Consider the following 25,344-nt stretch of genomic DNA (forward strand, 5'->3'; position numbering starts at 1 on the left):
GGAGCGCGGCTGGGAGGCCTGGCTGCGGCAAAATGGCGCCCATGGCCTTGGAGCCAGAGTCTGAAGCTTCATGCCGCGGGGAAAACATGTGGCGACGGACACCGGCAGTGGAGAGAGTGAACCTGCTGGCCCTCTCCTTAGCAGCGCAGAGCGAGCGGTGATTCCGCCATCCGTCAGTCTGGGGCCGGCTGGTGGTGACTGCACTGGATCTAGCGGCCGCCCCGTGTCCTGAAAGACGCCATCTGACGCTGCGGAAGTGGGTACGGGCTACAGAGGGCCTGGCACGGCGTGAGCTGGTGCCCCGCGGACGGTCTTGCACTCATCCCAGCAGCAGCGTAGATCCTAAGGCCCAAGATCGTAAGGCCTGCTAGAAGAGGTATAGCGCCCATACGCGCTGAGCATTGCGGCAATAACCTGGGCGGGCAGAGCCTGATTGGGCCTGCAAAGTTGGGGCTTTAGCCAGAAGAGGAAGCACTGGGCCAGGTATGTGAGTGTGGTGGACTCGTGGCCTCAATAGCAGCAGCACATAGGAGAGGGACCCCCTCCCCAGAAGCAGCCACTGGACGGTAAAGAGCCCGGAATTGACAGGCGGCACTGGGCTGGTGGAGGACCGGCGGAGTCGAGCTGTCTGGTAGCCAGTGGATAAGTGGAGCAGTCGAGCTCTGGTTCTTATAGGAGCGGGCCCATCAGGATACGCTGCACAGGACAAGCAGGGGGTAGCTGCGTTGAGAGGGGGCCTGGAACTTTGCACAGTGGATCACGAGACGCAAGTCGCGATTTAGCCTGGCCTGGGGGCTCTTCCAGGGTCATTGGCTGTAGCAGTTGGAGCACCCCCTTAGGACGCAGGGGATCCAGCCCGGTTTGTGGGCTCCAAAGTGTGGGCCTGCATAGAGTCGTTGGTCAGTGTTGGGGGGGGAAGACTTTCAGGGGACCTGCGGAGAAGCCCTTCGGTCGGGCGGGTGAGTGAGACCCAGCTGACAGCAGGAAGTGAAGAGGCGGACACTAGGGCCATGGTCCGCAATTGGCCATTCACTCAGAGCCAAATGAACTCTATTGATACGTACACTGTCAGCATGGACAGGAGGAGGTTTCGCAACGCGGGCGTCTGCAGGATGAGGCGTCAGGGGACGGACCGGATCCTTCGCTTAGAGATATTATGTTGGCCATTCGGGAGATGTGCGGTGCCCTTGAGGACATGCGAAGTACCCTGGAACCCAAGCTCGACTTGGTTACAGAGGAAGTTAATCTTCTACACGCGGACTTTGGCAAAATGTCAGACAAGGTCTCGGAGGCTGAGAGCGGTATCTGCACTCTACAATCGAAGACGAAGAGGCTCGAGGTGCAAGTCACTGCACTCACGAAACACCAAGCCAACATCACTGCCCGTCTGAAGGATCAGAAGGGGCGGTCGAGGTGCAACAATATCCGTATCGTGGGGGTCCCGGAGGGAATGGAAGGCCCATCCACGGACTGGTTTGTGGAGGATCTGATACTCCACCATCTCAAACCGAAGCGTCTCTCCAACTTTTTCTCTGTTGAACTGGCCCACCGAGCACTGGGGGGGAGGCCCAAGCCAGGCCCCCCCCCACCCACTCCCCCACGTACCATAATCGCGTGGATTCTGATCTATTGGGACCGTGATGCCATCCGGCAGACTTTGAGGGTGTCTGGAGACCTACAGATAGAGAACGCCACCATTCGTTTTTTCCCCAGATTTCACGCTAAATGTACAGCATCAACACAGATCGTTTGAGTGTTTGAAACAAGCCCTCAGGGACCAAGGAGTGAAATACATGATGCTGTACCCCACATGCCTGAAGGTCCTTGATGGGGAAAAGTCGTATTTCTTCGATTCCGCGGAGGAAGCTAGCGAGTGGATGGAGGGATGGCGGACCATGGGCCACCGGGGTGGCTCACGACGTCCGACTCCGAACCGAATGGGCCAAGGGACCCAGAACAGCAATGCCTCATCGCAAGAACTTCCTCGGACCAAGCAGTTCTCGATGAAGTGACTCAGTGAGTTGTGTTGGCAGAGATCGAACTGGACAGTGGAGGTAAGGGGGGCGGACTGCCCCCGGGGTCCTGGCCTCTCAATATTCAGAGGGCATGGGGCCAGGGAAATGTGGACTGCTGCGAATCTGTGAGTCCTGGGCCGTTAGTGGGCCTTAAGATGGACATTCAGAGACTTCTGAATTAGCTTGTTAAACAGGGGAGTGGGAGAGTTGGGGGAGTGGGTGGGATGGGGACCGTTTGTTAGGATCCCTCCAGGGGGGGGTGCAATCCGTCCTGTCAGTATGACTTCTTTAGCGGCCGCAGGCTTAATTTTCCTAATTTTTTTGATGGTGGTGTTTAAAGGGCGACAGGCACTCTGCACGTTGGTGGGTGGTTGGGGGCCCACTTAGCAGGGAGGGGGGTATGGGGTAGGGGGAGGAGTAGGGTGTTTAGGGGATGTTGGATGTTTGGCTTATATAGTTTTCATGGTTCACGCTCAAGAGTCACACAGTGGATGGAAGCAGTGGCTGCAAAAGATTCGAATCGATTCATTCCTCTATACTGGAATGGGTGACCAGACGCGCTTAAAGATATGGGCATGGAATGTTAATGGTTTTGGGCAGTAAAATTAAGCGCACGTTGGTCCTGCATTACTTGAAACGCCACTCTCCGGACGTAGTACTCCTTCAGGAGACCTACCTACGAGGCAACAAATGTAAGGCCTTGGGATGGTTTGGGTATAGGATGGCAACCCACTCTGGGTTTACGTCTGGATCCAGGGGTGTGGGTATTTTATTCTGCAGCACACTACCTCTTCTTGTAACAGATACATGGACGGAAGACTCTGGGTGCTCTGCAGAGGTGGCTATTAGATGGGAAGGGCGCACGAGAGTACTTCGCTCCTGTTGCATTCCACCAGGCCTTCATGCCCAGGCGTAATGAAATTGTGGGCACATCTACTGGGGGATCAACTAGTTGACTTCACAGACTCCTTAATCATGGCCAGGGGTATCTCGGACCATTCATCGGTGAGGGTCACTCTTAAGGGACCGATGACAGATAGGGCGGCCTTTCCCAGGATTGACCCGTGGCGCCTCAGAGACGACTCCATCTCGGACAAACTGAGGAAGAGTTCCCAATTATATTTTGTAGAAAACAAGGGCTCGGTCGATCCCCATTTGACTCTGTGGGAAGCTTATAAACCGTACTACAGGGCAGGCTCAGGCACTGATTGGTGCCCAAAAAAAGGAGGAAGCGCTCCGAATTAGGCAACTAGAGAATGAAATTGAATCGATGGAGAAGGCCATCAGCGAGACCCCTTCTGAGGAAAGAGGCCATGATCTATCCCTTAAGCAGAGGGAGCTTTGTGCGTTGGCGGAGGCGTGCGCCTACTCCCTTGCCACGCAGCATATGATTTACGATGCAGGGGACAAGAGCATGAAGCTACTGGCATGGCTGGAACGTCGGGACCGGGAGCAGTCCTGGGTGGCCGAAGTGAAAGACGAGTCTGGTATCCTGGCAACCACTAGCGTTGCTATAGCAGAGGCCTTTGCGTCTTACTATGAGGAGGTCTGATTTTGACCTGCCCACCCTATATAGTGAGCAAGCAGATAGTTTGGAGGCTGAGCTCATGGGATTGGAGCTGGGGAAAGCCCTCAATTCCTTACAGGCCGGTAAAGCTCAGGTACCCAATGGCCTACCGGTCGAAATTTATAAGAGACAAGCCAACATCCTAATTGACCCCATGACACAGATGTTCCTAGAGGCAAGGAGTTTGGGTAGGCTCCCGCCTGATCAACGGGAAATCACCATTGTGGTCATCCATAAAGCCGGGAAGCCGCCCGATCAATGTTCGTCAAATTGGCCTATTTCGCTCCTCTATGTTGAGGCCAAGGCCCTGGCGACGAGATTACTAGCGGTATTGCCTGATTTGGTGCATGTCGATTAATCGGGGTTCATTCCGCACAGGAGCACTAGACTAAACTTGCGTTGGTTGTATGGGGTTTTATACATGACTGAGGGGGGAGGACGATACCCGAACAGCGTTTATGGCGCTGGACGCCTCAATGGCTTTTGATAGCATAGAATGGCCCTACCTGTTTAAAGTCATGGAGCGCTTAGGGTTCGGGCCGTTGTTTTGCAGCTGGGTTCGCCTACTATACGAACAGCCGGTGGCAAGAGTGAGGGTGGACTGAGCTACGTCCCGGGAGTTCCCCTTGCATAGAGGCACTAGGCTTTCCCCTCTCCTTTTTGCCTTGGCGCCCATGGCTCATTGGCGTTCCTTGCCTCTCTCCTTGATGAGACGCGCAGCGCTTTTCAAGATGCCAGCACTGCCCTGACTTCTTTATGTACTGCAAAACTCGCCCTTCCCAAACCCCGGCGGGGTGTTTAAATGCTTCTCCTTGTCAGTGTGGACGCTGCTCTGGGACGGGGGAACCCGAGGATAGCTAAGCGGAAGCTCACCAGGGGGTGTACGATGGGGCCTGGCCCTCCTACAGCTGCAGGAGTGGCGAAACAAAACCTAGCCAGCAACTGGGGGGCGCGGGCGCCCCCCCAATGGGAGCAATGTATTCGGGACCTGGATTGGTGTCAAAGGGCAGAGGAGACTGTTTATAAATCCAGAGGTTGTGTCAAGAAATGTAAAAAGGTGTGAGCGGGCGGGGGTAGGATAAAGCTGATTGCATTAACTATCCATTCTGCTACTGGAGTTACTGTGAAAGGAATATGTACTGTTGTTCATTCTATATCTCTGCTGATCACTGTTGTACATTGAAAGAGACCTTGAGCATAATCAATAAAGAGTTAAAAAAAAGCAAAGTGTTCCTTTGCCTTCACTTGCTTGATCATGTTGTACAAGCAAATAAATAACTAGATTTGTGAGAAAGTGGGGGTATCCAGTATGTGGTATCTTTCGAGAAAAGAACAATTCTTGATCAACGAGGGACGGCAGTACTTATCCTGCTCGATCTATCTGCTGCCTTTGACACGGTCGATAACAACATCTTGATCGACTGTGTCAATGCTATAGGTATTCAGAATAAGGCCAAACATCTTCTCACCTCCTTTCTCTCCAACCGCACCCAAATGGTACAACTGGGTAACTTTAGCTCCGCCCGGATGACACTTCCCTGTGGCGTCCCCCAAGGCTCATCCCTAATTCCAACGCTATTTAATGTCTACGTGACAGATCTAGCTAGGATCATCAAGGACTTTGGGATGAGCCTAACATCCTACGCGGATGATACCCAATTGATCTTAGCAATAAAAAACAACGGAGATAAAATTGCGGTTAATTTTCAACAAGGTATGGTGACCATTAGTAACTGGATGACAACCAACTGTCTCAAGTTAAATTCCAATAAGACGGAAGTAATGATCTTTGGAAATCTTTCCCCTAATTGGCCAGGAGCATGGTGGCCCGCCGAATTAGGCCCTCCGCCCATACCAACTACTAAAGTAAAAAATCTGGGAATACTGCTAGACGATAAACTAACATTTGCTGCACATGCAAATTCTATTGTTTCAACTGCATTTTACAAACTTAAATCCATCAATAAAATTCTTCCGTTCCTTCCCCCTAACTCTGGAAAAACTTTGGTCACGGCTTTTGTTATGTCATCCCTTGACTATTGCAATGGACTTTTCATCAATGCTCAACAGAAAGTCATCCGCAAATTACAGTCTGTACAAAATGCAGCTGCAAGAATGCTCTCTGGTACCCCAAAATTCAATTCAATCACCCAAGTGATCAAAAATTATCACTGGTTGGCGGTAAATAATCTAATTAAATTTAAGGCACTATGCATAGCCTACAAAGCCTCCCGTAAACTAGGGCCCCGTTTTCTCATCAAATCCTTGGCATTCTACGCACCCAACAGAACACTACGCTCTATGAATGCCTTGTTGATGACTGTAACCCGGACTAAAACAGCTTCATGGGGTGACCGTCGTTTCACCGTTGCCACATCCAATCTGTGGAACTCAATTGATACGGACATCAGATCCTGTCCCACCCTTACTCTTTTCCGAAGAAAAATAAAAACTTGGCTTTTTAATCAATAATCCCCATTCCACTCCTTTGGTCTGTCTCTGTCCACAGCGCCGAGACACCCTCGGGCATTTGCCTGCGCTTAATAGATTTCATAAATAAATAAATAGATTCACATGCTTAGAATCATCCCCACTTTTTGCCTGGCTTTTAATGCATCTTTGATGGTAGAGTACTGGGTCACTGCTGTCCAGGTTCCCATTACTAGTGTTCTTTCCCTAAAAACATGTCCACAATTGATATTTATGCCCCCCCCCCTGTAAGTCCCTAGTAAGTGGTACCCTAGGTACCTAGGGCCTGGAGGCTGAAGAGTCCCCTGCAACCCATCACTAGGACACTGCCACTGCCACTGCCCCTGCAGCTGCCATGCCCCTGTCAGGGGAACATGACCAAGTCGATATGGCACACCGCCTGTGAGCCATGCCAGCTAGCACTGCCTAAGATATAGGTACGTCGCCCCTCTAGCAGGCATTACCAGCACTAAGGCATGGTGCACTATATCCCAGTAGTGGGCGTATCTGTAGGAGCAGATATGCCCCTACAGTATTGGGGGTCTGCTTCCTAATATTGTAAGTGCCAGGGAAGCCATGGAGAGTACATGGGCTGAGACCTTGACAACTCCAGTTCCACATCACCCTGATGCCTTCTCTGATCTCAGTAGTGTTTGCTATCCAAATAATTCTCACACTATATCCACACTGATGCCAGTGTGTGATTCATTGTACCATGTAAGGTGCCCCCTGAAAAACTACTAACCCTGGTGGTATCACTGTCCAGCTGTGGGCAGCCACCAGACATGTTTCTGGACCCCTGGGTAGAGCGCTCCTGCTCTCTAGGACCGGAAACAATGCAGATCCTGGGCAGAGGTGTCACACCTCCTCCCCCGGATGTGCCAGTGCTTGAAGAGGGAAGCTTCAAAGGCCTGCCGCCTTTGCAATGCCACCCCCAGCGTCTGCTTCTAGCAGCAGGTGGTAGTCCCTGGTTTACACCACCACTTTGGGTGGGAAAACTCCTAAGAATTGGAGGTGTGCCCACCTCTGTCAACTTCACCTCTAAGGTGGTGGAGGCGAGGAGAAGCACATCTTTCAGTCCCGTTATCTTGAAGATGGGTAGACCCCTCTAATCAGGGATAGGTCTATGCCCCCTCCCACACGAGGGTGGCTTAAAAGGGGGTGTAGTCACCCAAGGTAAGGTGCCCGTTGGCCCCAACTGCTATTCCGCTAAAACAGACAGAAAGCTGGTATTTTGGTAGCTCCCCCATACCTGTAAACTAGACCTGCGATGACCTACAAAGAAAGAGAAAAACCTGCAGAATAAGCCTGAAGACGATGACTGCCATGGCACAGCCCTTCCGGCCTGTCTCCATTTTCGACAAACCTGCGACCTGTCTTTTAAGCCAGCGACCTCAAAAACCCCTTGGAGGACTGCTGCCTTCAACAAATACTCCAATCACCTGTGGACAGTGGACCTGTCCAGTAGAAATCAACAACAAAGACTCCGGATCCAGGCAGATCCGCGACTCGTGCCCACACTGCACCCGACGCCCATGGCCCGAGCCCGAGTGGCCCAACTGCCTAGTGAAGTCTCCCCAGCGAATGGGAGGGAGATGACAAGATGCAAACAAAATGCAGTGTTCCTTCATGTTGGTGAACAGTATGCTGGAGACATTGGAAAATGGATGTTGAGCTGCTGCTAACTAGATAGTGGTGCTCCCACCTCTAAACATGGCGTATTGATGTGATGGTATTGAAGCTAACCTTTTTCATGGCTTGTGAGGGGAGAAACGGTTCCTGTTTTCGGATAATGGTGTGGCACGATCCTTCCACTAAGGAATAATAGAGTAAGTCCTCTGCGAGCTGAAGGCTGCCCGAAAAAAAAAACTATAGATGAACTTGCAAATTAAGATCAATGCCCATCTGTTTTTATGCAGGTGGGGAGAGACAAAAAGCATTAAATATAGGGGCCCATTTTGTGTGTATGAATTCAGGGTTCAGGATTTGTATTTTGTGAAATTGTATTGTATTTTATTGTTGACCCGATTTGATGCAGTACAGAATGCTGAATTTTAAATGTGCTAACCTAGGAAACTCGGTGTTTACTTTAGAATGGTCTCTCTAGGAATGATTTCTAAGCTCAGTTCTTATTTGAAGTGTGGAAGAGATATGTGGCTTACGGTGGTTTTAACATTTCATCAAACGTTTGTTTCCACATTTGTATGAACAATACTGTGTGTGTTGGTTCCATATGGTACTGAAACAATTTTGAGGCTGCTTGATCTCAAATAACAACATAACCTGAGCAGAAATCCCATGTACCTTGTCTTTTTGTATGCACCCAGTGTGAATGAGGAGTGATGTGTGTCCTTAGTCTTTGTGGCTGGTATTACCACACAGTGTTACTTCTGCAGTGTTTTAGCCATATAAATTCCTCCCAGTTACACATTGCCGTATATTCAAGCCAATCGCCTATGACCTTCGCAATTTGCACCCAGCTCAAATCTGGAATGGGTTTCAATTACTCTGCGTCGGATTACAGAATTAGCTCAGTACTCTTAATGAGTCACTAAATGTGCATAAATGCAACATCAGATGTTAGTTTACCATAAAGAACTCGTATAAAGGAAAGGAGAACTGTGGTTGTCCACGGTTTTAAGAAGAGCTTTTTAGGTGCTAACAGAATGCACATGTAACACCTGTTCTCTTCCAAATCAAATTGGCAGATGATCATTTAAGCCTCTGTTGCACATTGACTTTTTTTTTGTTTCAAACTGAGAGACTTTTTCTGCCATAGAGCTGGTGTGTCCTTGATTTATGTTAATTCCAGGAAGCACCATCACATCAATGATAAATACTCTGCTGTACAAAGAAAATTAACATAACTATATAATTCAGACTGGCTGGTCTTTGAGATGCCTCTGGTCTGCCACTGGTTCTCTGAAAAGAATCTGTGGCCAAAAGGTACACCGGAGAAAGTTTCAGATTATATAGGCGTAGATGGCACTGTAATGGGCAGTTGTTGATAAATTGTCAATTTTCCAGTTAACCATGTCCCGTAACCAAGATTGGAAGGCATACAATCACACTATCCCGTTGTCTGCAATACAAAAAAGTGTGCCCACTTTGCCTGTGGACAGCGTGACAATGCTGGAAAAGTCAGTGGTCAGTTCTGGTGGCATCAGTAACACTTAGATCAGTGGTAATGATTAGTGCATGAAGTCTTTTCCAGACCTTGGGAAATGTGACTGGTACAAGGTAGGTAACTGAAGGAATTGTGGCAGAAATGCAAAGTAAAGGAACTTAAGGTCTTCTAGGGAGCACCTCCTGCACATAAAAGAAGACTGAACTGTACAGGAAAGAACATGCTTAGGAAAATGGATAGCAATTATGGCCCGATAAAGATGAGGTCTGGTGCTCCCAAAGGAATGGCAGGTATTGGCTTCAGCAATATCCCTTGTGTTCTTATATTTCCACAGTCAGTGATTAAAAGGCTCCGGTATATACTGTTATTCTGTTTCATGAGGTCACTTTCATAAAGCAGGAATCCCGAACAACCAGGGAGGCAAAGCTGAACGCAAAGATACCCCACAATACACTGCAAGCTTAAAGTGAGGATAATCTCAAACGTTCCAGAATGAATTGTGGATAGTTTGGGTTTAGTCTTTCAGATAAGCCTTGGCTGCCATCAAGTTACAGAAGAAGTGACTTCCGTTGGTCTTTTTGAGTCCCCTGGAGCAGCAAAAAAGAAACCAGACTTATATTGGCTTTGGCAGTGTTTTCTTCACTGTCACTTTATATCTGTAAGTTAAGGTGTTCTTTGTCTTGGGGATGTCTTCAGCAAACCGGAAAGCCCATCAATGTATACATTGAGCCTTTCGCTCATTGTGTAAGTGTCCTTATGGCCCTATCCGTTTTTTAGGTTTCGCATGGCCGTAGCACTGCAAAGCAGTGCTCGCCCAGGCGAAATCTCAGGCGAAATCTTACTATTCTACAGTATGGGGCTTTGTCCCGCCTCTGTCTTCCATTGGCTAGCTCCATAAATGGAGGCTAGCCATTGTAAGAGATTGCTGTCAATCCCTCTTTCCCCGTCGGAACGCGATTCGGGGGCGTTTCCGTGTCTTTTTTCAAGTCCCGCCCTCTCCTCTTCCCATTGGCTGGAATTTTACCTTCCAGCCAATGGGAAGGGGAGAGCACGAAAAACACGCCCCGAGCTCTCCTCCATCGCGCTCTCGTCTCCTTTTTCACTATTATCCACTCGCTTACCTCAAAATTTGGGACTGCTCAACCATGCACATGTTTTTTCTTTTAAACGTTTCTTGAAATGTGATGCCCCAAGCACTTTATCTTCAATGTTGTGTGACCCACTTACTTGCTGGAATTCTACTGCCCCGCATAATTTGCTTACATTAAAATTAAAAGAATAGCCTGCTTCCACATGGCTTCAAGAAATGCGTGCTAATTAACCACACGTGGTACTCGTCCGCTTGCATCGAGGCAACTATCCCATTCTCTCCTACAGCTCTTGATTACTGCTGGCATAATTATCCCATCAAAGTGCGTGATTAGAGTGTTTTAAAGTCCCGAAGCCCTGCTCGTGTGTGCCCTTTAGCCTTCCTTCCTGGCTGTGCGCAATGATGATTGTTAGACGGGAAACCTGAGGGTCGGCCGAGCAAGGGGGAGAGGCCTCCTGACGAGGGTCCTCTCCTCAGATCGTACGGACGAGCGACCACCCCCACCACAGATGGACACCACACAAAGATAGGTGCGCAACACTTTTATCGGTATTCTTAGGCAGGTTATCGACACAATATAGAAGGAACAGGATACTGGGATCCCTTCAATTCTAGTCTCTGGGGGAAGGGGGTAGCGGGACAGTCTCAGTACCAATCGGGTACAAGGATATCTGGCGCACAGCTCTCAATCCTTGAGCTGGTGGTCTCTTGGTAGGGGCCGCGGCAGCGTCAGCAGGCCTTCGAAGATGGTTCACGAAGATGAGCCGCGGCAGCGCCAGCAGGACTCCAAGGATGGTTCACGAAGATGGGCCGCTGCAGCGCCAGCAGGACTCCAAGGATGTTTCACGAAGATGAGCCGCGGCAGCGCCAGCAGGACTCCAAGGATGGTTCACGAAGATGGGCCGCGGCAGCGCCAGCAGGACCCCAAGGATGGTTCACGAAGATGGGCCGCGGCAGCGCCAGCAGGACCCCAAGGATGTTTCACGAAGATGGGCCGCGGCAGCGCCAGCAGGACCCCAAGGATGGTTCACGAAGATGGGCCGCGGCAGCGCCAGCAGGACCCCAAGGATGGTTCACGAAGATGGGCCGCGGCAGTGCCAGCAGGACCCCAAGGATGGTTCACGAAGATGGGCCGCGGCAGCGCCAGCAGGAATCCAAGGTGGTTGAAAGTAGATGAGTTCGTCTCGGTGTCTCTCGACTCCAGGATACAACTGCCTTCCTGCTCTGGAGCTGCCCCAGTTACAGGTCTGGTGCCCTTTGATGTCCGGACCCTCGCACTTGGAGGTCGGGGGGTCCGGGATGAGTGAGTCCAGACACCCAGCAGGGGGGTGGAGCCAGCGCCCAGGGAGGCCGGGGGCGATCCAAACCAGGCGGATGGGGGCCATCGAAACTCCTTCTCCCATTGACTTGCCAAGTGGTCTCTTTATCCCCTGGGTGGATGGTGATGCCTCGATATCGGGGCTTGGCTGCGCCTGGGGCTGAGGTCGACACGAGGCCACGAGGCCTGGTCGTGGAGTGTCCAAGATGGCGGCCGGGCCGGAGACAGGGGTTCGGGAAAGGCCCCGGGCCTGCCGAGAAGGTGGTGGCTCTGAGGTTGAGTTTCGTCGGGGAAGAGCTGGGGGCGGCCCGGAGGGGCGGAAGGAGCGGCTCTTGGTCGGGGAACAACGGTAGCGGTAGTCCGGGACCCGCCATGCGGGAGGGGTCGGACCACGCCACGAGGCCGGTTCCAACATGCGTCCACCCCAGCTGAAGGCAGGGAGAGTCACCCATCCTCTTGGGTAGTCTCCTCGCCGAGGCGGAAGAAGCGTGACAGGCCGTCTGCGTTGGCGTGGTCGTTGCCTGGGCGATGCTCCACAGTGAAGTCCATCCCTTGCAGGGAGATGGACCAACGCAACCGCTTCGGATTCTCCCCTCGCATCTGCATCAGCCATTGCAGAGGTCGGTGGTCCGTTTGCACCCGGAGGTGGGTACCGAAGAGATGGGGTCGGAGCTTCTTGAGGGCCCACACCACGGCGAAGGCCTCTCGCTCAATGGTGCTCCAGCGCTGTTCTCGGGCCAGCAGACGTCGGCTGATGAAGGCTACAGGCTGGTCAACTCCCTCTGCATTGATTTGGGAGAGAACGGCTCGGATGCCATGATCGGAGGCATCGGTCTGTACTACGAATTCCCGGCTGTAGTCGGGGGCTTGGAGCACTGGTGCGGTGCTCATCGCTGTCTTGAGGGACTCAAAGGCGGCCTGACACTCAGGGGTCCAGTGTACCTTCGGGGGGTGCTTCTTTGACGTTAGTTCTGTGAGGGGGCCCACAATGCTGCCATAGTCCTTCACGAAGCGCCGGTAGTATCCGGTGAGCCCCAGGAAGGCTCGGACTTCGGTCTGGGTGACTGGAGGTTCCCAGGCCCGGATGGCGGCGATCTTGGGTTGAAGGGGGGCCACCTGGCCACTTCCCACCTGGTGCCCTAGGTAGGTCACGGACCCTTGGCCGATTTGGCACTTGCTGGCCTTGATTGTTAGTCCTGCCCGCCGGAGGGCGGCCAAGACCTCCTGGAGGTGTTGGAGGTGTTCGGCCCAGTGGAGGCTGTACACGGCAATATCGTTCAGATAGGTGGCGCTGAACTCCTCGAGCCCCGCCAGCACCTTGTTCACGAGTCTCTGGAACGTGGAGGGGGCGTTTTTCATCCCGCCGAAGGGCATCACCTTGAAGTGATAGTGGCCATCCGGAGTGGAGAAGGCGGATCGCTCCTGGGCGCCCGGGGTGAGGCCGTTCTGCCAGTAGCCCGCAGTTAGGTCAATGGTGCTCAGGTAGCGGGCGGCCCCCAGGCGGTCGATCAGCTCATCAGCCTGGGGGATGGGGTGAGCGTCTGTTCGGGTGACGGCATTCAAGCCCCGGTAGTCCACACAAAATCTGAGTTCGGGGGCGACGCCAGGGGCGGCGGCCTTGGGGACCAGCACGACCGGGCTGGCCCAGGGGCTGTCGGAGGGCTCGATCACTCCCAGAGCCAGCATCTTGGACACTTCCGACTGGATGCAGGCGCGTACTCGATCGGGTACTCGGTAGGCCCTGTGCCAGATAGGGGGGCTATCCCCGGTGTCGACATCGTGGAGGCACCAGGGAGTGACCCCAGGGTTGAGGGAGAACAGATCGGCAAATTGCTGTAGCAACGCTTGGCAGCTTTGGCGTTGTGCTGGGGTCAGGGCGGAAGAGAGGTTGACTCCTTCCACGGAGCCGTCCTTTTCGAGGGTCTTCAGGAGGTCGGGGAGGGGCTCGGAGTCCTCTTCAGCCCCACTGTCGGTAGCCATCAGGAGGCTAAGTTCTGAGCGCACAAAGTGAGGCTTAAGTCTGTTGGCATGGAGGACCCGGAGGGGGTTCCTGGGGGACTCCAGGTCCACCAGGTAGATGACGGGGCCCTTGCGCTCCACCACCTTGAAGGGTCCGGTCCATTTGTCCTGGAGGGCGCAAGGTTCGACCGGTGACATGACCCAGACCTGTTGCCCCGGCTCGAACTCGATGGACGAGGCGTTTTGATCGTACCAACGTTTCATGTCTTCTTGGCTGGCTTCGAGGTTGGCCTTGGCAAATTCCCTGAATCGCCTAGTTTGGTTCCGGAGGGTCAAGTGGTACTTGTACACATCAGGAGGAGCATTCTGGGGGGTCACCTCCCATCCCTCTTTGACCAGACTTAGGGGACCCCAGACGGGGTGCCCATACAATAGTTCGAAGGGGCTGAATCCCAGGGACTTCTGTGGGACCTCCCGGTAGGCAAATAGGAGGCAGGGCAGCAACACGTCCCATTGGCGTCGTAGGGGCTCCTCCAGGCCCATGATCATACCCTTGAGGGTGCGATTGAAGCGTTCCACTAGTCCGTTCCCTTGCGGGTGGTAGGGGGTCGTAAATTTGTAGGTGACCCCGCACTGTTGCCATAGGGACTTCATGTATCGGGAGATGAAGTTCGTGCCCCGATCACTGACGTCTTCTCGGGGGAAGCCCACCCGCGAGAAGATCCCCATCAGGGCTCGGCCCACCACTGGCGCTGTCACGGTCCGGAGAGGTATGGCTTCGGGATAGCGGGTGGCATGGTCCACCTGGACTAGTATGAACCGGTGACCTTGCGATGTCTGGGGCTCCAGGGGCCCCACAATGTCAATCCCCACCCGTTCGGAGGGAGTGTTGACGATTGGAAAGGGTTGCAGGGGGACCTTCAGTTTTCGGCCACTCTTCAGGCTGGCCTGGCAGGTGGGGCAGGCTCGGCAGTGGTTGATCACGTCGTTCCTCATCTTGGGCCAGTAGAAATGGGTCACCAGGCGGCTGTAAGTCTTGTCCTGTCCCAGGTGCCCAGCGAGAGGGACATCATGAGCCAGGTTCAGGAGGAAGTCTCTGAATTGAAGGGGGACCACCAGCACCCGTCTGGCCCCTAGCTCGGCAATCTTCTGCTCGCTGTAGAGAAGCTCATTGTCCCAATAGACCCAGTGAGCCCCCGAGGCATCCCCTGCGCTTTGGGCTGCGGCTTGCTGTCGGATCCCCTCGAGGGAGGGACACGTTTTTTGTTCTTGGCGGAACTGTTCTGAGTGGGGCCACCTTCCTGGCGCCACTGGGCCAGCTCCGGGAGGTCGCTGAGTGGTTCCGATACTTCGTCGTCGGGACCCTGTGGGCCGGCCTCAGGGTTGGTGTCCTCAGAGGTGACGGGCGGTGGAGGTTCGGGCCACTCGGGTTCTTCAGTGGAGGGGATGGCGCGGGCGGCCATGGATCGGGTCGTCGCACAGACCCATTCAGGAAGGCCAAGCATCCCCAGGTGCTCCCTTCGTTCAACGGCCGCCCAGGGGGAGCTTTCCAGGTCGTTCCCCAGGAGGCAGTCCACGGGGGCATCGTCTCGGACGGTCACTTTCAGCATGCCCGACACTCCCCCCATTCGAAGGGGACGCGGGCCATCTGGCACAGGCTTTCAGAGTTGCCGGCAGACCGTACTGGGCATAGTACGTTGGGCAAGATTTGATCTGGGGTCACCAGATGGCAACGGACGGCTGTAACGCTGGTTCCCGTGTCGCCGAGGGCTTCGGCCCGGTGTCCATTGATGGTGACCCACTAGCTGTACTTCTGCGTGTTGGCCGGGATGGGGGCCCAGGGGACCATGTCTCTCTCCCCTAGACACACCAGGGACATGGCTGCGGGTTCTCACTCTGCCGGGTATTGTTCACAATCTTCGGCTTCTTCTTCGCCTTGTTCTTCTTCTCCGAGGGCGACGGCGGTGATCTGGCGGTTCAGCAGACCCGTGGCAGGGCCTGGCTGGTTTCTGGGACAGTTGGGGTCATTGGCGTAATGACCGGGTCGCTGGCATTTGTGGCAGACAACGTTGGAGCGGAATCCCGGCCGTGTTGGAGGGCTTCCTCTTCCGGCCGGGGACGGTGGAGTGCTGGTGGGGGGCACCGTGGCGGTGTCCCGGCCCCGACACTGGCCCATTCGAAGGGGACGCTGGCCATCTGGCACAGGCTTTCAGAGTTGCCGGCAGACCGTACTGGGCATAGTACGTTGGGCAAGATTTGATCTGGGGTCACCAGATGGCAACGGACGGCTGTAACGCTGGTTCCCGTGTCGCGGAGGGCTTCGGCCCGGTGTCCATTGATGGTGACCCACTGGCTGTACTTCTGCGTGTTGGCCGGGATGGGGGCCCAGGGGACCATGTCTCTCTCCCCTAGACACACCAGGGACATGGCTGCGGGTTCCCACTCTGCCGGGTATTGTTCACAATCTTCGGCTTCTTCTTCGCCTTGTTCTTCTCCGAGGGCGACTGCGGTGATCTGGCGGTTCAGCAGACCCGTGGCATGGCCTGGCTGGTTTCTGGGACAGTTGGGGTCATTGGCGTAATGACCGGGTCGCTGGCATTTGTGGCAGACAACGTTGGAGCGGAATCCCGGCCGTGTTGGAGGGCTTCCTCTTCCGGCCGGGGACGGTGGAGTGCTGGTGGTCGGCACCGTGGCGGTGTCCCGGCCCCGACACTGGCCTCCTCCTCCTCGCGGGCGGTGGGACCCCTGGGAGGCTCGGCCTTGGTCACCCGCCCAATTCCTGGGGACCCGGGTGCTTTCCCATCGATCCGCTTCAATGGCGAGTTTCCTGGGCTCGGTCAGCTTGCTGTCGAGGAGATGCTGCCTTAGTTCAACGAAACAGTTATTGGAGAGGTGCTCCCACACAATGAGATCGACCAATTGTTCGTAGGTGGTGACCTGGCTGCCTTTGATCCACCCCTCTAAGGCTCTGATAAAAAAGTTCACATATTCCACCCAGGTGGTACCGGGGATCCTTTTACAGTCTCGGAATCGCTGCCGGTACATCTCGGGGGTGAGCCCAGAGCGAGTGAGAAGGGCGGCCTTCATATGCTCGTAAGAGGTCATCTCAGCGTCGGGGAGCTGTAGCAGGGCATCTCTCCCTTAGTTAACGAATCTCCCCCACAACCCGGCCCACCAGTCTTTTCGCGGGACACGGTGGGAGGTCATGGCTACTTCGTAGGCCTTAAACCATTGCAGGATGTCGTCGTTCCGGTAGTACTCTCGGACGACATCTTTGGGAATGTGGACCTTGGTGTCTGTAGAGGGAGTGGAGCTCTGGTTCTCGGAGACGCCGAGGTCCCTGTTTTGTTTCCTAATTTCTAGTTCTTTTAAACCGCGCTCGTGTTCGTACGCGAGCTTCTTCTCCTCCAGCTCCCTCTGGCTTTTTTTTTTCCTCCGGTTCTCCCTGTAATCGTAAGTGTTCAAGGGCTATCTTTTTTTCCGCTAGTTTCAGTTCCCCATCTAAGCGGAGTCTAGCCAGTTCCAACTTGTGGAGCCGGCTCCTTTCTCGTTCTCGGGCCTCCTCGGGAGAGAGGCCCGCGCTTCTTTCCTCCTCAGGGGTTGCAATGGTTTCCTTGGTCGCGGTGTTTTCATTTTGGGGTGGTGACGCTCCCGTCTCCACCCAAGTCTGCAAAGCGTGCTTGAGATCGTCTTTGGTGCTTAGTCCCGTGGTAGCGATACCCAAGTCTATGCAGAATTGCTTCAATTCCTTGTGACTGTATTCCTCCAGCCGTTCCATCTGGAATTTTGCGGTTGTTCCGGTTTCTTTTGTCGACATGGTCGTTGTGTGTTTTTTCGTTTGTAGTGGGGCGAGTTACTCTGCGTACGATTTGCGTCGGCTCGGATCCCACCGCTGCCACCAATGTTAGACGGGAAACCTGAGGGTCGGCCGAGCAAGGGGGAGAGGCCTCCTGACGAGGGTCCTCTCCTCAGATCGTACGGACGAGCGACCACCCCTACCACAGATGGGCACCACACAAAGATAGGTTCGCAACACTTTTATCGGTATTCTTAGGCAGGTTATCGACACAATATAGAAGGAACAGGATACTGGGATCCCTTCAATTCTAGTCTCTGGGGGAAGGGGGTAGCGGGACAGTCTCAGTACCAATCGGGTACAAGGATATCTGGCGCACAGCTCTCAATCCTTGAGCTGGTGGTCTCTCTGGTAGGGGCCGCGGCAGCGCCAGCAGGCCTTCGAAGATGGTTCACGAAGATGAGCCGCGGCAGCGCCAGCAGGACTCCATTGACTCGCCAAGTGGTCTCTTTATCCCCTGGGTGGATGGTGGTGCCTTGATGTCGGGGCTTGGCTGGGCATGGGGCTGAGGTCGACCTGAGGCCACGAGGCCTGGTCGTGGAGTGTCCAAGATGGCGGCTGGGCCGGAGACGGGGGTTCGGGAAAGGCCCCGGGCCTGCCGAGAAGGTGGTGGCTCTGAGGTTGAGTTTCGTCGGGGAAGAGCTGGGGGCGGCCCGGAGGGGCGGAAGGTGCGGCTCTTGGTCGGGGAACAGAGGTAGCGGTAGTCCGGGACCCGCCATGCGGAAGGGGTCGGACCACGCCACGAGGCCGTTTCCAACAATGATCAATGCGCGCGCCTGTGTGATCGCTCGAGGACCAGCGCGCGGCTTTGATTTGCTGCCTTCTCGTCTTACAGCAACGCAGCTTTCCAGGTATTTAGTGCAGTGAAGTGGCGCGAGGCAATAAAAAAACTGTCCTCTGGTGAGTGACGCAAAAAGGACTGGCGAGGTCATTCGTGAGCGGGTGCGTTGGTATTCATGAAGAATAGTGCAAGCCAAGGCACCACTTTTAAGTGAGTACGAGCCTACTTATAATGATTGCACGAAAATATTTTGTTTCAGTACTTTTGACGTCCAAACAAATTCCGGCTATTTTCATAAACAAACACGCCATTTGTGTACTTTATTTGTAAAGAAATTATACCCATAAAGAACCAGCTCTAAGTAACCTATTACCAGTGCCACTGGAGTTATGTGCAGCAGTGGAAGACCAGAGTATTTTGCACAGTTTTCCACATGAAGTAGCTGGAACGGTTATTGTAGTGTGTTGTGAATGTGCAGCACTGGCAACACAAGTATAGGGAAGTGTATTTTTATGTAGTCTGAGTATCCCCTCAAATTCTGTGTGGGTAAGAAGGGCCAGAAATGCGTCATAAGGTCAATAAAGAGGCTGTGACCGTAAGCGTACAGATCTTTAAGGGTGCGTGTCAGTGTGTTATCCTGTGGCCAAAACAGCAAATGGCGACGAGGGCAGGTGACTTGCTGAGTGCACCCATACTTCAGGGTAGGCCACCTTGCCCGTCCCGCCTGCATGTTGGGTTCCTCACTTCCCCATCGCCACCAAAAGGTCAAGAGAGTTCTCTGCCTATTAAAGCCGCAGTCATCATATCGAGCATCGCTGCCTCCCACAAGGATGAGAACGTTTCCAGGATTAACTCTTCCTGGGTCTCCAATGGGGCTGATGCAGGCCCCACACCCAGAATGTGTGTAGCTCTGGGTATCTGTGGCTCTGGGTATCTGTGGCTCTGGGTGTCTGTGGCTCTGGGTGTGTGTGTGTGTGTGTGGTAGTAATTGCTGTCTGCTGAGCTCGTCCAGTAGGGTAAAATAGGTCTCACACTTGCGAGAGATTAAGCTATTGGCAATGTAAATGACAATGCCATTTATTTATCTGTTTTCAAAACCAACACATAAATAAAAAAATTGTCATTTACAATGCCAATAGCTCTAACTTTTGAAAAGGCGGAACCGTTGCATTGTAAATGCTTGTTTTTATTTGTTCCAATTATAGGTACAATCCATTTAATTTGAGATCACCCATTTAATTTAACTTGTTTAATAGAGGAATTGATTTTAGAGGTATTGACTGCATGTCAGCTGATGGGCAAGAAGTTAGTAGCAATACAAATATTCAGCCATAAAGGTATGAATTACACCCTTTCTCTTTTGCATGTTTAAAACAATAGTGCAATGTTTAGCCAAAGAGGATCAGAAACCGTTGTTGCTTCTCAGAAAATGGGCTTTGGGGCTTAACGTAATGAGTATTACTTGTTTGGAAGGTGGAAGAAAATGTCCTTATCTAGTAACCAAATTACACTATTATGTCTCTAGCCGAAGAGTTGTTTTATTCACAACTTTCTTCATCTTTTTAAGCAATTGCAAATTATTATTGCCAAAGCAATTCTTAATAGAATTTTGTAACATTGTGCTGTTAAACGTTCCAATTACTTGTAGCTTTATCAAGATAAGCTAACTATATTTTCATGCCCTCCCATGTCTTCTAGTGCACTCGGCTGCTCCATATATCACCAGTCCCTAATACTGGATGTGTAAGCCATTCTGTTCCTGTCTTCCCAACATCATAACTCTTGTCAGTTGATGTCTGCTCTAATTATTTGTCTGCCCTCTTTCGCACAGCCCTTACTTCTAACTCCTGGTCTACGCACACTGCCACTATCTCACACACCACCACTGCAACACACGCACATCTCTATGTACAGCCTTTGCAGCAAAGCTAATATACATATAAATTATCCCAAACCTATTGGCTTTGCCAGTGCTTGCTTGTTTGTGTGTATTTTTTTAACATAGTTTTATTGTTTTTCCTCTCTGCAGCATACTAACACTGGCGAGGAAGTTTTACGGATGTGTGTCGCAGTAAGAAAGAAGTTGCAACTTTACTTCTGGAAGGACCGGGATTTTCTTGAACTGCAAGTGAGTTGACCACATACTGCATCAAATTACAGAGAAAACTAAACAAGATTGTGTTATGACGTTTAACTATTTAGTACATTTGTTTTAAGCAGTATAATATATAGATCTGCATCACTAGAAGTAGTAAGTTCACATTTTAAATGTTTGTGTGTAATCAAGGTCATTGCCATGTATAGGATACTAATAACCATCAGAAAAGCAGAGTAGGGTTGCCAAGGCAGGATGTAACAAAAGAAAGAAGAAATAAATGTTGCTCATCAGTCCTTTGGGAACAGACATAGGAAGACCCCCCGTCCCCCCCATCTTGTCCCCTCCATCCTTCAGTTGTGGCTGTGGTCACAGAGTGAAGTAAGTAATAGGCTGGACCATGAACCTAACTGGGGGCTGCATGAGTACCTCGGGCAAGAGCAATAGCCAAGATGTTAGGGACGTACTTCTCACTTTTTTTCTAGTAGTAACATTAATGAGAAAAATAATAATGGGACCAAGAGCGAGTGGACCACAGATGCTGAACCCTGAGGAGTCTCAAGTGACATGGTATGAAATAAATGCCTCTGGCATGTCAGTTGCGTTAGCAGTGAAGACACAATATACGGAAAGAGGACAGGGGCTCAGCCTATCAACTTAGGGGGTTTGCAAGAATGTAGTCCGCGAAGGTGACCAAGGAGACCAGTTACCGACTAGGTCTCGGAGCTACCAACTACTGGTATACTAAATGAGGGTGAAGTATCACGATTACACCTGTAGCTGAAAAGGCTTAAGTTCATGAACTTAAGATATTTGGGAAACGTTTTTCAAAAGCCCAAGACCTAACATTTTATGGCTGGACACTCCCTGAGAACTCCAGCTCTTGTTCTTTACCAGCTACACCTGTAAGCTTCCTTAGGAATTCTGGCATCTGTAGTCTTCTTGTAAGTATTTACAGCTCAATACTGTTCAAACAAAGAACACTCTGTGTCACACAGTCATTGTGCAATAAGTTTAGACATATCTTTGCAGCCTTAATGCTGCCTAGAAATTTCTGGACTTCTCCAGTATGGGATCTTTCATTGGTTCACTTGCATGAATCCTTCCCAGACATCAGATTGGGAAATCCCATGTAACAATATAAACAGCAGAATGCATACAAGCATTCCTTTCCATGGACACTTAATGCAACCGTATCTAGCCTATCTACAGTATTATAATCATCCAAATTCCAGCCAATCAGAATGTACTACACCAGCCAACTGTTCCCTTACTGATGCTTCAAACTGTCAGATTTTAAACCGCACATTCAGGTGTGAGGAAACCTATCTGACAGCTCCGTGGAGAGAAGAAAGCAGTTTACGATGTTATGGCTGAGGCAGCACTTAAACGTACTCAAGGTATATAAATCATGTGGAAAAAAGATGATGTATGTGGAGGGTCCACATACGAAGTGCGTATATTGCCTTCAACCTGAGCATATGCCAGAGGATTGCAGTATTTGCAAGATATTTTCCACAAAGCCTAAACGCTCGTGAGAGGCATCTGGCAATTTTGGAAAAAGGAAATACATTAGGAAAGCAGGATAAAGGTCCCTCTGACTCTGCTGTTAAGAGTCAGAAATCTGGTCAAAAGTACACTGGTTTGATGATCCTATTACTCATGACGAAATAGCCAAAGCGCTGAAACAGCTTCCGATAGGCAAAACCCTGGGACCTGACGGCTTGCTGGTTACTTTCTATTGGGTATTGTACCCCCACTTTGGAACCATATGCTTCATGTCACTGATCGCTCGGGTCTCCCCACCATGAATGAGGCGGAAATAGTGCTTACCCCTAAGCCAGGAAAGGATCAGACCCTGCCCGCTTCCTTTCGCAATGTTAAACACTGACGCCAAGATATATACGAAAATCCTGGCGAATCGCTTGGAACCTAATCGTCCGTGTCTCGTTGAACCCGATCATTGAGGTTTATTCATCACCGTCGGGGTGCGGACAATATCCGCTGGATAGCCCATGTAGTGGAGAAAGCGCGATTCAGAAATATCTCTGCCTGTCTGGTGTCCCTCGTCGCAGAAAAGGCGTTCGGTCGCGTGGACTGGGGCTTTCTTGAGGTGGTTCTCCAGAAAGTTGGTCTGGGACCCGGGATAATCTCTAAACGGATGGCTCCATATGCGAAGCCCACCGCTCGCATTTGTTTGAATGGACATCTTATGGCCCCTATTCCTATCCACTGCTGCACTAGACAGAGCTGCCGGCTCTCCCCCTTTCTAGTTGCACTCATTGTGGAGCCCCTGGCTATTGCTGTATGCCCTCAGAATATACGGGTTAATCCCATGGAAGGTACTTGCAACACCGGCATAGTCTCCAATATTGGCACCACTTCACCAAAACCTCTCTCTTCGCTGATGATCTCCTCTTATCCCTGTCCTCCCCACCGATCTCCCTTCCTGCAGTGGTGACACTCCTGGGGTCCGTCAAAGCCGCCTCAGGCTATCTGATCAATCTTGCTAAATCCCATGCCCTTAATCTTACACTTTCGACCTCGGAAGTCTAGGAACTGCGGGACTCGATTCCGGTGCAGTGGACCGATGTGTCGATTCGATACCTGGGCCTGGATCTGATTACTACACTTTCGTCAAATTAGCCCAGGTATAGGAAATCCATACAAGAGGAAATGCGCCGATGGAAAGACCTTCCCCTGGCAGGGTTAGGACGAATCCACACCATTAACATGTCTCTTCTTCCTAAAATTCTCTATCTTTTTCAAACCCTTCCCACCCCCGTACCACAAGCGTCTATCCTGGCTCTGCAGTGGGACTTTACCAAATTTATATGGGGGAAATCTCGCCCTCACTTCTCAAATAAGATCCTTATACTTCCCACAAACCGGGGTGGTCTTGCCTGCCCCAATCTGTTGGAATACTATTGGACCTGTCACCTATTATTCATATCAGAATGGATCGTTTGTGAAAGCGAGAAGCATTGGTTCCACTTAGAGCAGGCAGTATACTGTAGACCCTTGTGGGATCTAGCTTGGCTCCTGCTTGGAGCTCTCCCCTGCAGCGCTTGCATAGCTACCCCTACGAGAACGGTCTTGGAGATCTGGGATAGACTGGCAGTACTCTGGGGTCTCACGACATTTCCCTCCCCCAACACACCTCGAATGAGTAACCCTATGTTTCCCCCTGCCTTACAGCCTCAGGCTTTTGATGCATGGACAGTAGGGGGACGGAGAGTTATCCAGGACTTTTTTCAGTACACCGCCCTCCGTACGTTTGAACAATGCAGACACACCTTTCAGCTCTTGGAAGTCGCGCGTATGCAGTGTTCTCATTTGCGGCATTGGCTTAGCTCCCTGACATATGTCCAGGAGGCTACTCAACAACTCACCCCCTTTGAATCTTTGGTTCATAGGTTTGAGGGGTCAAAGGGTCTGATATCTAAAACCTATTCAGTTTTACTAAGCTCAACAACCCACTCCCCATGGCTATCCGACGCGTTGGGCCTCAGACCTTGATGAGGACATCCCTCCTCAGGGGTGAGCCCGTCTGTGGAGGAACACTCCGAAGGTGTACAGCAGTACACCACCGCTCAAATCAGCATGCAAACTGATGACACAATGGTACTATATCCCCACTCTCCTCCATCAGATGCTCCCATCGCTTTGCTTGAGGTGCCAGAGCGATAGAGAGGACTATCTGCACATTTTGTGGTTTTGCCCTGTTCTCACGCTATTTTGGAAGGAGGTCTTCAGTCACATTAAAGAAGTGGTAGAGTTCCCTGTTCCTTCTACCCAGTCATTGGCGATTTTGGGCATTAAACCCGGCACGTTGAAAGCCATGACTAACGCTGAATGGCATCTGAGCCTCCATCTACTAGGAGCGGCTAGGCAGTCCTTTGCCTTATGTTGGAAGAGGCCCCACCCGCCCCCCCATTGCCACTTGGTTTCTTCAATTGTGGGATGTCCTGGCCTTAGAATAACTTAGTCTTATTAACCATGCAGACACTCAATTTAAGTGCATTTGGCAGCCACTTATGCACCACCTCACCAAGACTGAGTACTCTGACTGGTACCCCCCAAACTGCACGTCCTACAGCTGTTCGAAGATCACTTGGAGCCTTTCTCTCTGGGTCGGAAACCAGAATCCCCGCAACGACCCACTTGAAATAGCAGGCAGGTCTTTTTGGCCCCTGGAGCCCCTTACGACCCCAAATTTGGGCTCTAGCTACCCACATCGCATCAGGCTTCTGCTCCCCCCACACCTCCCCAAGGGAAGTTCCCTCTGATTGTTTGTTTTCTTTTTGTATGTGTTTTCGTCTTTTAAGATCCCTTTTTCTCTCATTTCTTTGTTGTGTGCTTTTTCATATTAAAAATGGAGATAGCTGTGTAGTATTTCCACAGTGCAAAGTATGTCCTCTCCATGATGTGAAGGTCTCAACGTTGATAAGGCTGAGCCTAACATGTCTCAACTGTACGTTCAGCTATGCGGCACTCCTCCACAGGATGACAGGACTCTGGACTTACGTTTGTACCCTAGCTCCTCCCGTATATTTTCCGTTGGAGCTGGGACTACAGCTGCGCTGTTTGTGATCTGGGAGGGTACCGCCCTTTATATTGCTCAGTCTACTATATTTGTAGGGACGTTTTTTTTTTTTTACAGTCCAACCTCTGTATCTGGTGGGTTGATTTTATATTGATGTTTCAATGTACAGCTTGGTCACTGATGTTATCTCACCGCTTTTCTTATTGAGATAGGTGCCTTCTATTTCCTTGGTCTCTGTTTTTCTTCTCGCTTTGTTTTCAATAAACAGACGTTACAACAAAAGTACTGTGGTGAAAGACAAAAATCACAAAGTAGAGTGGTGATCTTGCAGGAGAGATACCTTGTAAAAATTGTAAGGTATCCGCAGTGTCAAATGCCAAAGCAGCATTGAAGAAAGGTGATGAGAATAGGTTGACAAGACAAAAGTTGTCGATGATGGGAAAAGATCAGAAGTCACTGATGAGAACGCCGATAACCGCAGCTACCAGTGTTAAGGCAAAATTAATGCTAGGGGGACCAGG

At 51.6% G+C, this 25,344-nt stretch overlaps 1 protein-coding gene across 2 annotated transcripts in view; it reads left to right on the forward strand.

The window, feature by feature from the left end:
• The window catches only part of VPS39 (VPS39 subunit of HOPS complex), a 389,790-nt gene that overhangs the window by 147,504 nt on the left and 216,942 nt on the right, over positions 1-25,344 (forward strand). For both annotated transcript variants that reach the window (XM_086937216.1, XM_086937217.1), the window contains exon 6: positions 20,212-20,310. In XM_086937216.1, the coding sequence (XP_086793342.1) occupies positions 20,212-20,310 (99 nt within the window). The remainder of the gene's footprint in view (positions 1-20,211; positions 20,311-25,344) is intronic.

Source organism: Lissotriton vulgaris, chromosome 9 (genome assembly GCF_964263255.1).
Source record: "Lissotriton vulgaris chromosome 9, aLisVul1.2, whole genome shotgun sequence".
Taxonomy (NCBI): Eukaryota; Metazoa; Chordata; class Amphibia; order Caudata; family Salamandridae; genus Lissotriton; species Lissotriton vulgaris.